The sequence below is a fragment of the Aplysia californica genome, unplaced genomic scaffold (assembly GCF_000002075.1).
Source record: "Aplysia californica isolate F4 #8 unplaced genomic scaffold, AplCal3.0 scaffold00020, whole genome shotgun sequence".
Taxonomy (NCBI): domain Eukaryota; kingdom Metazoa; phylum Mollusca; class Gastropoda; order Aplysiida; family Aplysiidae; genus Aplysia; species Aplysia californica.
The window spans coordinates 1,859,261-1,873,120 of NW_004797290.1; the positions used below are offsets into that span (position 1 = coordinate 1,859,261).

At 40.3% G+C, this 13,860-nt stretch overlaps 2 protein-coding genes across 3 annotated transcripts; one reads left to right on the top strand and one right to left on the bottom strand.

Annotated features, from left to right (window-relative positions):
- Positions 1-284: 284 nt before the first annotated feature.
- LOC101849743 (transmembrane protein 50B) lies at positions 285-10,962 on the bottom strand. 2 transcript variants are annotated; one of them, XM_005090673.2, is made up of 7 exons: positions 10,879-10,962; positions 7,549-7,683; positions 6,484-6,596; positions 5,216-5,283; positions 2,809-2,901; positions 2,143-2,203; positions 285-604 (listed from the first exon to the last, which is right to left on the bottom strand). In XM_005090673.2, the coding sequence occupies exons 2-7, from the start codon at positions 7,645-7,647 to the stop codon at positions 559-561; spliced, it is 480 nt and encodes a 159-aa protein (XP_005090730.1). In that variant the 5' UTR covers positions 7,648-7,683; positions 10,879-10,962; the 3' UTR covers positions 285-558. The 2 variants fall into 2 exon arrangements, with proteins under 2 accessions (XP_005090730.1, XP_035827935.1); XM_035972042.1 differs by lacking the exon at positions 10,879-10,962 and adding an exon at positions 8,624-8,711.
- Positions 10,963-10,998: 36 nt separating this feature from the next.
- On the top strand, positions 10,999-13,679 carry LOC101858829 (rab-like protein 2A; the record flags this gene model as incomplete). The annotated part of the gene is given in 4 exon segments (XM_005090715.3): positions 10,999-11,170; positions 11,701-11,730; positions 12,254-12,333; positions 13,600-13,679. Coding segments are annotated over 4 exon segments (291 nt in total), but the record flags the coding sequence as incomplete, so codon positions are not given.
- Positions 13,680-13,860: the final 181 nt, after the last annotated feature.

The window sequence follows — 13,860 nt, forward strand, 5'->3', positions numbered from 1 at the left end:
CCCCCCCCATAAGCAGCACTGCACCACGGCAACAAGTAGGCCTACCGGTACGGTATGTTTGAGAACACACACACGCCACATCATGTCTCGCAGCTGTCAGGTACCGTAACTCTAAACATATTTCCAAACTTGTAGGAACACTTTTGTTTTCTCGGCTTTGGGCAGAAAACGTAGACAGCAGTCACGGTCTCTGCACACCCGCAAACATCTCTTAAAGTGGCGACCTAAAAAATCTGGCACAGAAAGAGTTCCGGAACGCCGGTAGTCTGAATGAGATTTCTTTCTTTCCCGTGAGTTCTTTTCCCTTGAGTTCTTTTCCCGTGAGTTCTTTGTCCTGATTTGTATTTGCACCCTCGAATAGAAAAGTTGCTAGAAACAAAGTCAGTGGCCGAGCTCTGCGACCAGATCAAAATGACATGTCGTCACTTGTCACCACATATCCGTGCCATCATGACGACGTGACCTGACACAGACTGTGCCATCATGACGACGTGACCTGACACAGACTGTGCCATTATGACGACGTGACCTGACGCAGGCGGCACAGAGTCCCGTCACTTATCCCCACAGATCTTCCGTGCGGCCAAACTTGAACAGGAAGGCACTGCAGAAACACACAGAACAGAGCAACAAGTTGTAGTTTAGACTTAGTCAGAGAACAGAGCAACAAGTTGTAGTTTAGACTTAGTCAGAGAACATAGCAACAAGTTGTAGTTTAGATGTAGTCAGAGTTTTACTGCACTTGCAACACAAACAGGTCATATAAGTGTAGCAGATTACAGGTGTTACTAAACAGATACAAAGATTACAAGTGTTACTAAACACATACAAAGATTACAGGTGTTACTAAGCACATACAAAGATTACAGGTGTTACTAAACACATACAAAGATTACAGGTGTTACTAAACACATACAAAGATTACAGGTGTTACTAAGCACATACAAAGATTACAGGTGTTACTAAACACATACAAAGATTACAGGTGTTACTAAACACAGACAAAGATTACAGGTGTTACTAAACACATACAAAGATTACAGGTGTTACTAAACACATACAAAGATTACAGGTGTTACTAAACACATACAAAGATTACAGGTGTTACTAAACACATACAAAGATTACAGGTGTTACTAAACACATACAAACCTCAACTCTCACCCCAGTCTCACCCACCTCAACTCTCGTCCCAGCATCATCCACTCTCTCGCTCTCCCCCCATCATTCACCTACAACATATCTCATTACTACAGATTGATCTTGCAGTGGTACCTCATTACTCCAGTCTAACTGACCTCATTACTCCAGTCTAACTGTGGTACCTCATTGCTCCAGTCTAACTGACCTCATTACTCCAGTCTAACTGTGGTACCTCATTACTCCAGTCTAACTGACCTCATTACTCCAGTCTAACTGTGGTACCTCATTACTCCAGTCTAACTGACCTCATTACTCCAGTCTAACTGACCTCATTACTCCAGTCTAACTGTGGTACCTCATTACTCCAGTCTAACTGACCTCATTACTCCAGTCTAACTGTGGTACCTCATTACTCCAGTCTAACTGACCTCATTACTCCAGTCTAACTGACCTCATTACTCCAGTCTAACTGACCTCATTACTCCAGTCTAACTGACCTCATTACTCCAGTCTAACCGTGGTACCTCATTACTCCAGTCTAACTGACCTCATTACTCCAGTCTAACCGTGGTACCTCATTACTCCAGTCTAACTGACCTCATTACTCCAGTCTACTGACCTCATTACTCCAGTCTAACTGACCTCATTACTCCAGTCTAACTGTGGTACTTCATTACTCCAGTCTAACTGACCTCATTACTCCAGTCTAACTGCAAACAATTTTGTTGAAACTGCGAACTTTTGTAAACAACAGAGCCATAATCAGGGGAAGGAGTTTTTCCGTCCATCAATCTCACAAATACTAAACCTCAATACTAACTGCACAGTGTCTCATCAGTAACCCACCAAGGCATGCCACAGTGTCTCATCAGTAACCCACCAAGGCATGCCACAGTGTCTCATCAGTAACCCACCAAGGCATGCCACAGTGTCTCATCAGTAACCCACCAATGCCACAAAATCTACAGCTAAACAACAACCACTATGAGGGGGACCAACCTGAAGAAAATGAGAGCGTTTTGCAAGAACACGGCAATCCCGGGCCAGTCTGGCTGTACATCTGTGGCCAGGGAAAAAAACAACAAGAAACACATGAAGAGCTTAAGTTGAACCTGAGGCACATTGCATCTCAAAACAAAACATTTTTGCCTGTGTAAAAGTTAAGTACAGGCTTCACTCTTCAACCCAGTGATACTCGGTGACAGCGGAAGGTTTATTCCATTTTTCCAATAAAAAATTCCCTCTCCCTCTGGTCTCAAAAGAAAAAAGCTTGTCTTGTTGTCAACAGTTGGGGAATGAAAAAGGAGACGATGGTATTCCTTTCAAGTGACCACACATGGATACACAGAGGGAGGAAGCTTCTGGACACATCAACGGAACACGCAGCTGGAGTGAGTTCACACATGAAATATGGTGAGTAGAATACAACAATATACTGTGGGTAGGACATAACAATGTACTGTATCACAGAGCTCACATGGTGGGTAGGACATAACAATATACTGTATCACAGAGCTCACATGATGGGTAGGACATAACAAGATACTGTATCAGAGAGCTCACATGGTGGGTAGGACATAACAATATGCCGTATCACAATACTAAGCACCACTGGCAAAACACTCATAAATAAGTCAGTGTTCCTCCCATCTTCTCCAGACTCACATTCCACGACGTAGAAGCCAAACAGGATCCAGCTGGCAGCGATGAGAGCCCCGAAGGCCAGGAGAAAGCCTAGGAAGAGCCACACCCTCGCTCCTGCCAGGTAGGACAAACGGCACAAGTTAGCGTAACGCCGAGGCAGAGTTTTACGTCAACGATCAACAAAACAAGCACATTCGTCAAAAGCGTTGCAAACAACGGGTAACTGACTGCAGAAGAACAGAAAATGTTGCTATTTTTCCAGCACAACAAATAAGAGTGGGAGAAACAAAGAGACTTGTCTCACATAAACACAAATAGAGTGGGAGAAACAATGAGACTTGTCTCATATAAACACAAATAGAGTGGGGGAAACAAGGAGACTTGTCTCACATAAACACAAATAGAGTGGGAGAAACAAAGAGACTTGTCTCATATAAACACAAATAGAGTGGGAGAAACAAAGAGACTTGTCTCATATAAACACAAATAGAGTGGGAGAAACAAAGAGACTTGTCTCACATACACACAAACAAGAGTCAGAGAAACAAAGAGACTTGTCTCATATAAACACAAATAGAGTCAGAGAAACAAAGAGACTTGTCTCACATACACACAAACAAGAGTGGGAGAAACAAAGAGACTTGTCTCACATAAACACAAATAGAGTGATAGAAACAAAGAGACTTGTCTCATATAAACACAAATAGAGTGGGAGAAACAAAGAGACTTGTCTCACATACACACAAACAAGAGTCAGAGAAACAAAGAGACTTGTCTCATATAAACACAAATAGAGTCAGAGAAACAAAGAGACTTGTCTCACATACACACAAACAAGAGTGGGAGAAACAAAGAGACTTGTCTCACATAAACACAAATAGAGTGGGAGAAACAATGAGACTTGTCTCATATAAACACAAATAGAGTGGGGGAAACAAGGAGACTTGTCTCACATAAACACAAATAGAGTGGGAGAAACAAAGAGACTTGTCTCATATAAACACAAATAGAGTGGGAGAAACAAAGAGACTTGTCTCATATAAACACAAATAGAGTGGGGGAAACAAGGAGACTTGTCTCACATAAACACAAATAGAGTGGGAGAAACAAAGAGACTTGTCTCATATAAACACAAATAGAGTGGGAGAAACAAAGAGACTTGTCTCACATAAACACAAATAGAGTGGGAGAAACAAAGAGACTTGTCTCACATAAACACAAATAGAGTGGGAGAAACAAAGAGACTTGTCTCACATAAACACAAATAGAGTGGGAGAAACAAAGAGACTTGTCTCACATAAACACAAATAGAGTGGGAGAAACAAAGAGACTTGTCTCACATAAACACAAATAGAGTGGGAGAAACAAAGAGACGTGTCTCACATAAACACAAATAGAGTGGGAGAAACAAAGAGACTTGTCTCACATAAACACAAATAGAGTGGGAGAAACAAAGAGACTTGTCTCACATAAACACAAATAGAGTGGGAGAAACAAAGAGACTTGTCTCACATAAACACAAATAGAGTGGGAGAAACAAAGAGACTTGTCTCACATAAACACAAATAGAGTGGGAGAAACAAAGAGACTTGTCTCATATAAACACAAATAGAGTGGGAGAAACAAAGAGACTTGTCTCACATAAACACAAATAGAGTGGGAGAAACAAAGAGACTTGTCTCACATAAACACAAATAGAGTGGGAGAAACAAAGAGACTTGTCTCACATAAACACAAATAGAGTGGGAGAAACAAAGAGACTTGTCTCACATAAACACAAATAGAGTGGGAGAAACAAAGAGACTTGTCTCACATAAACACAAATAGAGTGGGAGAAACAAAGAGACTTGTCTCATATAAACACAAACAAGAGTCAGAGAAACAAAGAGACTTGTCTCACATAAACACTCTGCTCCAACACATCGCTATCGCAGAATCACAATGTTCTATCTGCCATTTTGGGTCATTTTGAGTTAGTAAGACCATGAGGTCAAAAACCAAATGTCCTATCTGCTCTGTCAAGATTGAAAGATTATTCAGTCTTTATCAAGATATTTTAAAAAGTTGCATTTGAAAAAGCTTGACAAGTTGTGAAATTCGAAATTTTCACGTCAAATTTCTCAAAACTAGGTACAGAGCAGAGAGAACTTTGTAGAGTTCTAAAGTAGCGAAGGGTCTTTGGCCAATAGCTAAATGTAGGACAAACTTACCAAAGACCAACACAAACAACCAAAGACCAACACAAACAACCAAAGACCAACACAAACAACCAAAGGTCAACACAAACAACCAAAGGTCAACACAAACAACCAAAGGTCAACACAAACAACCAAAGGTCAACACAAACAACCAAAGGTCAACACAAACAACTAAAGGTCAACACAAACAACCAAACATACCAAAGGTCAACACAAACAAGCAAACGTACCAGTCTGGCCAATACAGCCCGTGGTGTAAGCATCTCCCCTGATCTGTCCGTTTGACACTGAGTTAATCCTGAAGAGAAAAGAAAGAACTTGATAACTGTGCAGCAACATCCAATCATCTTTGAAAACACTTTCCTGTGTATCAAATAGAAATCTGATGAATGATAAATCCACAACCAACTTTGCCTTTCACGTTGCTGCTGACAGTCCACTATCAAAACCAATGTTCAAACAGCACTTTCCTGTGTATCAAACACGTCTGATTCTCACATTATGAGTCACAACGAGGTGGGATCAGGCGCTCGTCAAATTTTGGTCTCGTGGAGTTATTGGTATTGTTTAAAAGTTTCTTCATTTGCTGAACTTTCAATGAAACAAATACCCATCTATCTTGAATAGAAGTCAAGACAAATACCCATCTATCTTGAATAGAAGTCAAGACAAATACCCATCTATCTTGAATAGAAGTCAAGACAAATACCCATCTATCTTGAATAGAAGTCAAGACAAATACCCATCTACCTTGAATAGAAGTCAAGATAACTGCAATTGAAGGAGGTGGGGGTCGCCTGGTTTCAGTGGCAAAATTATCGAGAAAATGGTCCCCAAAGTTCGGTAACTTCAACAGCTAGAAAGTCGTTGAAAACAGAAAAATTACATCTTCTGTGCCTTACATAAACGTTTTTCAGTCAAATGTACATGTTTAAGTGTTCTATATGGACACAGAACGTGTTGAGAAAAAAAACAAAAATTCAATAACAATTGCAAAACTGGCGGGAAAATGCCCATGTCTTCCATTTCATTATTCTGACCAGCGCCTGATTACACCAGGATGCCTCACTTTACAGAAACATGTGTTTGTCTTTGTGTTGTTATAACAGAAACATGTGTTTGTCTTTGTGTTGTTATAACAGAAACATGTGTTTGTCTTTGTGTTGTTATAACAGAAACATGTGTTTGTCTTTGTGTTGTTATAACAGAAACATGTGTTTGTCTTTGTGTTGTTATAACAGAAACATGTGTTTGTCTTTGTGTTGTTATAACAGAAACATGTGTTTGTCTTTGTGTTGTAACAGAAACATGTGTTTGTCTTTGTGTTATTATAACAGAAACATGTGTTTGTCTTTGTGTTATTACAGAAACATGTGTTTTTCTTTGGTGACAGATGACCGTCTTGGACAGGTGGCTGAAAGAACAGGTTCGACTGTATCAAATATAGGCCTATGGTCTCTAGGACCGAAATCAGAGGATATAAGAAATGAAAACTCACATAAAAAACGCTACTGTTAACACCACCCCTGGAGTCTGATAGGCGTGGTTGAATTGGCCCCCGTCTGGGTACAGAGCAGCTGCGTCAATCATGATCCACCATCCTGAGAAAAACTTTGGGGGAGGGAGGGGGAGGGGAGGGGGGAGGGGTGCACATGGGGGCAGGGTTCAGGAGCGGCAGTTTTGTATTTCCTATTATAGCACTCTTAGAAGGAAATACTGACCTAATCGAAGGTAGCGAGACCCAAAACTCTCTGGGGGCCTAGAGGACCTGTGGTTAACAGCTGCCATCATACTAGATACTAGAGACTGGGATGTTTATATCTACAGATGAACAAGAAGAAGATATTGTAGCACTTAGCAGCTATCCTGAGTTTGGGCAGGCGGGAAGAGGGAAAGTCCGTTATTTTGCGCTCAGATTTGTCAAAACTTCTCATTTTAGGACTGTTAGGATGAAATCCTTACATCACTTTATCTTATTTAGACAAGGACAAAGAAACAAGGAATGTCCTTGGTGAAAGTTACGACACACACAAATATATAATAAACCAATCAATTGTACTTCACCACGGTTAACTTTCCAAGTAGTACAATGGGAAAAAGTTCACAGTGAACGCAACATGGGCAGCAGATAGATGCCAGTCTCTGTGAGGAATAACCACAAGAGAGCCTGTCACAACAGTTACAAATTGTCAAAGAGTGAAAGAAATCATGAAATAAAAGCAAATTTGTGTGAGTGTGTTTTCATTGAGTGAGAGAGAGAGAGAGTGAGAGAGACAGAGAGATAGAGGGAAGGAGAGAGAGAGAGAGAGAGAAAGAGAGAGAGACAGAGAGAGAAAGAGAGAGAGGGAAGGAGAGAGAGAGAGAGAGAGAGAGAGAGAGAGAGAGAGAGAGAGAGAGAGAGTTAAAACTAGTTTTTTTAATTTTCTGAAAGTAAAATAACTGACCAACACATGCTACTTACTAGGACTTTTAAATATTATCAAAGAAAACAGAAAGATGAAATTCACTGAGACCGACATACGTATCTCTACAAGTCGATCAGAAATGGTTTTGTAGCAGTTACCAGAACTCCGGAGGCTATGGCCACAATCAAGTTCCGTCTGTCTCCCAGCTCGATGCATTCACATCGCGGCCAGTGGCAGTTGTCTAAGAAACCCGACATTGTTGGCACCTCTTGAAACTTTTGTCTTGTACAGGTCTGAGACAAAAACAACCATTGTATATATGTACATGAAAACAGCTATTGCTGCTGCTGGAAAGGAATATATTGACATGTGAGTATACAAGTGCGAGTTGTGGGAAAAAAATCATTATATAAATCGTTAACCATAGGAGTGGCATTGAGGTGAAGTCAGGTGCTATCAAAGTGATGTCCAAGAAAGCCATATTTTCATCAAATTTTATTTTTGACTCAACACCTTTCATCATTGTAGAAACATATTTCTTGGAGGATTTTAGTTGAAAAACATTGATCTTGTATCTTATGAAAGGCACAAAAAAATGTAAATTTGCATTTTCCCAGGACAATAAAGCTTTGGAAGTCCGTAAACTTTGGTGGCCATTGTTTGGCTGATTTGACCTCTGGCACCAGTTGCCCCTCTCTTCATTAAAAGTCGATATATTTCCGCTGTTATTCAAGATAGATGAGTAGAATTTTTGGGGGCAAAACCAAAACAGACAAACAAGATTTATGACGATACCAATAGCTCTATGACCCAAAATTGAAGAGCACCAAATTCCACCCTGTTGTAACAATACATCCTTGTTAGAAAAGTACAAATGTGTCATACCAAAAAAATATATATATAATTTATCAATACTCAACATCACAGATATATCGTCCATGTATTTGAGAAAATTGTTGCCAGTACAAAGAATTATAATCTCAAATACATGGACGGTTTGTTGAACAGCTCGTCTCGAAAAACCTAATAAAATTTTTTTCTCACAAATGTCTCGAATTCTGATTATCTTGTCATGTGCACATGATGGAAAACAACACACCCGTCGTTATCGAGAGTAGAAGATCTATCCAAGTCACATGAGTCCAGCAGACTTGTCACCCCCATCTCCCCCCCCCCCCTCCAACAGCACGAGACACACTGCTGTTTTTGAAAAGCACAATCACACATGATTACCTGTAGTGTGCTTTAACTCTTTTTATCCTGGCTACGAGTCACTCATGTCGTAACGAGAACCTGGCCGGGCTATGATATGAGTAACGTAAACTCAGACCAGCTATACGTTCACGTATTAGATTCTGCTTATAATTCAAAATATAGCTCTGTCTGAATGTTTCAGCTTTCCAATGAACAACGATTTCTTTGTTTTTTAAATGGGTGTAGAAGCTTGAAAATAGTCTCGAAAACGCACATATTCACGACCTAGTACTTCAAGAAGAGGCGCTGGGTTGTGAGAGTGAAGTAGACTATTCTGATGAAAGAGACTCTGAATCAAGTGTCGTAAATTCCGTTAAGAATAATAACGAACAGGAGTTAAACTCATCTAGATCTAATAGTGATTCAGATCATAGCGAAGGTACCAGGGTAGATCTGTATATCCAAGGGGACTTCATGGGTGTGGCAATCAGGATCAAGTAGGATAGGTTGAATATTTCAAAATCTGTGCAATTGGGGTAATTCCTAACCACATACATATTCAAAAACTACATTAAATTTCTAACATAACTGCCAGAAATACAGCACTTTGAAATATAAAAGTTATTAATAAACAAGCTGAATTCCAGTATAAATGTGGCGGCCCCCGGACGGGTAAAGAGAGTTTTTGAGTTACAGTACAACTAGATGTACCTTGAATCTGGTCACATAAGGATGGATGCGCACATATTCACGACCTAGTACTTCAAGAAGAGGCGCTGGGTTGTGAGAGTGAAGTAGACTATTCTGATGAAAGAGACTCTGAATCAAGTGTCGTAAATTCCGTTAAGAATAATAATGAACAGGAGTTAAACTCATCTAGATCTAACAGTGATTCAGATCATAGCGAAGGTACCAGGGTAGATCTGTATATATATCCAAGGGGACTTCATGGGTGTGGCAATCAGGATCAAGTAGGATAGGTTGAATATTTCAAAATCTGTGCAATTGGGGTAATTCCTAACCACACACATTCAAAAACTACATTAAATTTCTAACATAACTGCCAGAAATACAGTACTTGGAAATATAAAAGTTATTAATAAACAAGCTGAATTCCAGTATAAATGTGGCGGCCCCCGGATGGGTAAAGAGAGTTTTTGAGTTACAGTACAACTAGATCACATGCCGTTAAACTTAGAAATGACGCATCTTTCTGATTGGCTGCTAATTTTAGTAATGTAATGTCATCACTTCCTGGGATACCCACATGGAACGACGTGTTTTCGGTAACATTTCGGGTTTTCTAGCCTAGATCTAGATCTAGATCTAGAATCTAGATCTAGATTCTAGATTAGACCTAGATCTAGATCTATTAGGCCTACCTGGACATGATGGAAGACCGCACGAAAATTGCCGTAAAGACGCAGGAGGACTAGATAATATCTAGTTCTAGATCTAGATCTAGATATCTAAATTTAGATCTACCAACCCCCCCCCCCCCTCCTGCATGTTTAATCACTAATACATTTTAAAAAATAAACAACAACTTCAAAGTCAAAGTAACTCTACAAATTAGGCCTATAATTTATGGAACTGTTGGTCAGTCGGGAGGAGGAAAAGAGAAAGAAAAACTGTCCGGGACCCGAATCGAACCGCTCCAAAAGTCATTGCTCGACATCAAACGCAGACGCGCTATCAAATCAGCTATCAGAACTTCCGAAAAATGGTGTAGATTAAGCATAATATATACATAGACACTTCCATCTTTGGTGCCGTGCGGTTGTCTATACTTAGATGTAGTCACGTGATCGGAGGGGTATCCTGGTCTGACGTCAAACAAGATGGGCGCCTTACCTAAAAATAGTTTGCATCATTTCTACTTTTAATCGCATGTAACTAGATCTACCTTGAATCTGGTCACATAAGGATGGATGCTGAGTGGTGGGTTCAGATCAAAGACAGACAGTAGACAGTGTGACGTGTGAACAGTGTGGCGATGCTGGGTGGTGTGTTGAGATCACCCTTGCCTCTTCTTCTGAGTCTTCTCAGGTTTTCTGTGAGTATGGTCACTTTAAATCAGTTTGGTTTGACTTTCACATCGACAACTTATCTAGATATATCTAGAATCTAGAATCTAGATCTAGGATCTAGATCTAGATCTAGATCTACATTACTGTCAGTGTCGGGACTGTCATTCATATTGACTCTATATATTTACTCGTTCAGTGTTTGCTGACGCCTTTTATAAGTCTGAAACAACTGATTAAAATATATACCGGAGACGGAGAACTCACCACAGCAATAGTCACAGTCACAAAGCTGTTTACATTATCGATCAACAGTAGCCTATGCGTAGGTGAACTTCCGCTAGAGACTACACAAGAATCTATGACGTTCCACAAGTTTCTATTATATTCTATTATTAGAAATCGGTATTTTCCGTTTGCCTACCCACAATTCCCCCATTGCATTCTTTAGCAACAAGATGGCCGCCAACAGTCAGCCGGACTACGACAAACCCTCAGAAGAAGGAGAAGAGCGTGTAAAAATAATATGCCTTGGTGACAGTGCTGTCGGCAAGTCCAAGTACGTAAAGCTTCTAAATCTAGATCTAGATCTATATCAGATTGATTGCAATAGATAATTAAACATATCACTTTATGCTGTAGATTAACAAAGATTTATTGTTTAAAAAGACATGTTTTCGACAACTTGCACTACTGAACTGTGTTCAACTTACACTTGTCTTAGACTTAGAATCACACTAGATCTAATACTATTAGTTGACTTGTATTAGCCTTTAGATTAACCGCTGTTTACTCCGTGAGTCTCAAAAGTTGAAAAATGTTACTTTTTTACTCAATTGTTAGGGCTAGATCTAGATCTAGACTAGATCTAGATCTAGATAATCTAGATTAGTTTCTAAATTATAATAATTCTGCTCCTTAGCTCAGTGAGTCAGTTTGTGAGATTCTAAAACATTTTAGGCCTAGTCTAGAACTAGATCTAGATAAAGATCTTTAATATGACTTAGCCTAGAATTAGGTATATCTAGATCTAGTTGCAAAGGAAAAGATTTTGGATGAATTTTTCTCTCTTATTTTTCTGTTTTTCAGACTTGTGGAACGCTTTCTCATGGATGGATAGTATCCTTTAACACTTTTTAATGTGTGACAGTTCGAGTCTACTACTCATATCTATGACTTATAATCATAATGCTCTCATTCTCTCTCTCTCTCTCTCTCTCTCTCTCTCTCTCTCTCTCTCTCTCTCTCTCTCTCTCTCTCTCTCTTCTTTCTTTCTGTCACTATCTCCCTGTCTCCCTCACTCCGTCCCTCTCTCTCTCCCTCCCTCCCTCCCTCTTTCTCTCTATCTCTCTCTCTCTTTCCTCTCCCCCCCTCTCCCCTCCGCCCCCCTCTTCGTTTCTCTAACTGTTGTTTCCCTTTTGTTCCTCTCCGGTGTGGGTGCCCATGCACAAAAGCTCTAGCATTTTGTTACTGTTGATTGAACCATTTCTTTCCCCGTACTTTCCCTTCCCCTTTCTCCACTTGTTTGTTGAAAAGATAATGACAGCGCCTAAAGCTCTTGCTGAACACAAAATTTTGTACCCTCCAGATGTCTCTATGGAATTGAAAAGTTTGGTTGACTTTGTTCTTAACCTCCTCCTAGCAAACCTCAGCAACTGTCTACGTTTGCTCTGACTTTGTTCAACCACAAGGCCGTGATTGACGGCAAAACTGTTTCAGTCGGTGAGTGTGTTGATAGTGGGAGCTTGTAAGAAAGTTGTTATTTATAATGTTTAGTAAAAAAATATGTGCTGTTACGGCTCTTTAGCCGGAGCAGTTAATGACTAAAGGCAGAAGAGGCAACTGAAGTGCTCTTACTAGTGAAGTTTGAGTGTCTTTTTAAATAAAAAATTGTTTTTATGAAATCCTTTGGTTCACACTGTACTCAGTGGCGGTGGGTAGTGAAGGGCTTACGGGCTTGAGCCCCTCACCCCCACCCCGTCCCCGCCCCAACTCTATCCCTTAGTTAATGAAAGTTTCTTAAATAACGAAATAGGCAGTTGAAACCCAAGACTCTAAAAAAAATAACACTGCACAGAGGGCTCACGCTCTCCCAGCCCTGACAATGGGGTGAAAGTTTACGACACACTTTCCCCCAGTGACACAGATACCTATGCGCCCATTGGGCCTTTGTTAGGCGCGTTCTATTTTTTGCAACAACACGACCCAATCCACCTCATAGACGGTATGTGTTTGGAGTGCTGTGTGTTTGTGCCGCTGAGATTTAACAGTTATTAATTACATCAAACCACTTTTGAGGCAACGTTTTCTTCAGATAAAAATTAGAGAAATTTGGAGGTAAAAAGGCTTCGACCCCACCATCCAGAAGCTTCAATTTAAGTAAGAACAAAGATAAGGAAGACAAAGGTGACTCTTCTCGTTTGAATGATACTCAAAATGCCGTGGCTTGCCGTGAGAATAGCAAAATCATCACTGTTTTGTTCTTATTTCTTGCTTTTTGGTGGTAAAAAAGTGGAAGAAACCTAAGCCCCACCCAAATCTTGGTCCACCCACCGCCACTGACTGTACTGTATTTGTTGCCTGGGATGAAAATACTCTGATGATTGGACAGTTTAAACTTGGGACTCTGTGATCTTTGTTGCTTTCTCTGCTAATTTGCATTTATTTCTTCTCTGTCTGTTCATTGAAAAAGGGCATACCACAATATTAGCTCCGAAAAATGCTTTTATTTGCAGAAAATCTTTGCACATTGCAGACTGTGTAGGACAGAAACGGAAGCTGACCACTGTGTGTGTGTGTGTGTGTGTGTGTGAGATACAACTTTTTTCCCATTCCCCCACGGGTTGTTTATTGACACTCTAGTGCGATCTACTCCATGTCCAAGATTCCCTTCAGTATCGTCCTATTCTATTTCTGGTGAGACGTATGCTCTGTTCTTGTGTTGAGTCTCCATACACCATTTCTTCTCAACTGTTTTCAATTCCTCAGACTTTTGGGACACGGCCGGTCAAGAACGGTTCAACAGCATGCACCCGTCGTACTACCACCAGGCTCACGCCTGTATCTTGGTGAGTGCTGCAGGGTTTGACAATAAGTTTATGTTCTTTGCCTAAGATCAGCTGTGATAACATTGTTTATCATGGACCTGCTAAGTACTCTGATAAAATCAGAGCCCTCCGATTGTTTTGTTGTCCTTTGAAGAGCCCTGATCAGTTTTGCATAAAAGCATTTTATTTTCTTCTAAAATTC

What these genes read in the sequence shown, in the direction of transcription:
- LOC101849743 (XM_005090673.2), bottom strand. Translation starts at nt 7,647, where the DNA reads ATGTCGGGTTTCTTAGACAACTGCCACTGGCCGCGATGTGAATGCATC. An exon ending in TTAACAGTAGCGTTTTTTAT is followed by an intron (nt 5,284 to 6,483) that starts GTGAGTTTTCAT and finishes TTTTCTCTTCAG; the next exon opens with GATTAACTCAGTGTCAAACG. An exon ending in GGGCTGTATTGGCCAGACTG is followed by an intron (nt 2,902 to 5,215) that starts GTACGTTTGCTT and finishes CCTACCTGGCAG; the next exon opens with GAGCGAGGGTGTGGCTCTTC.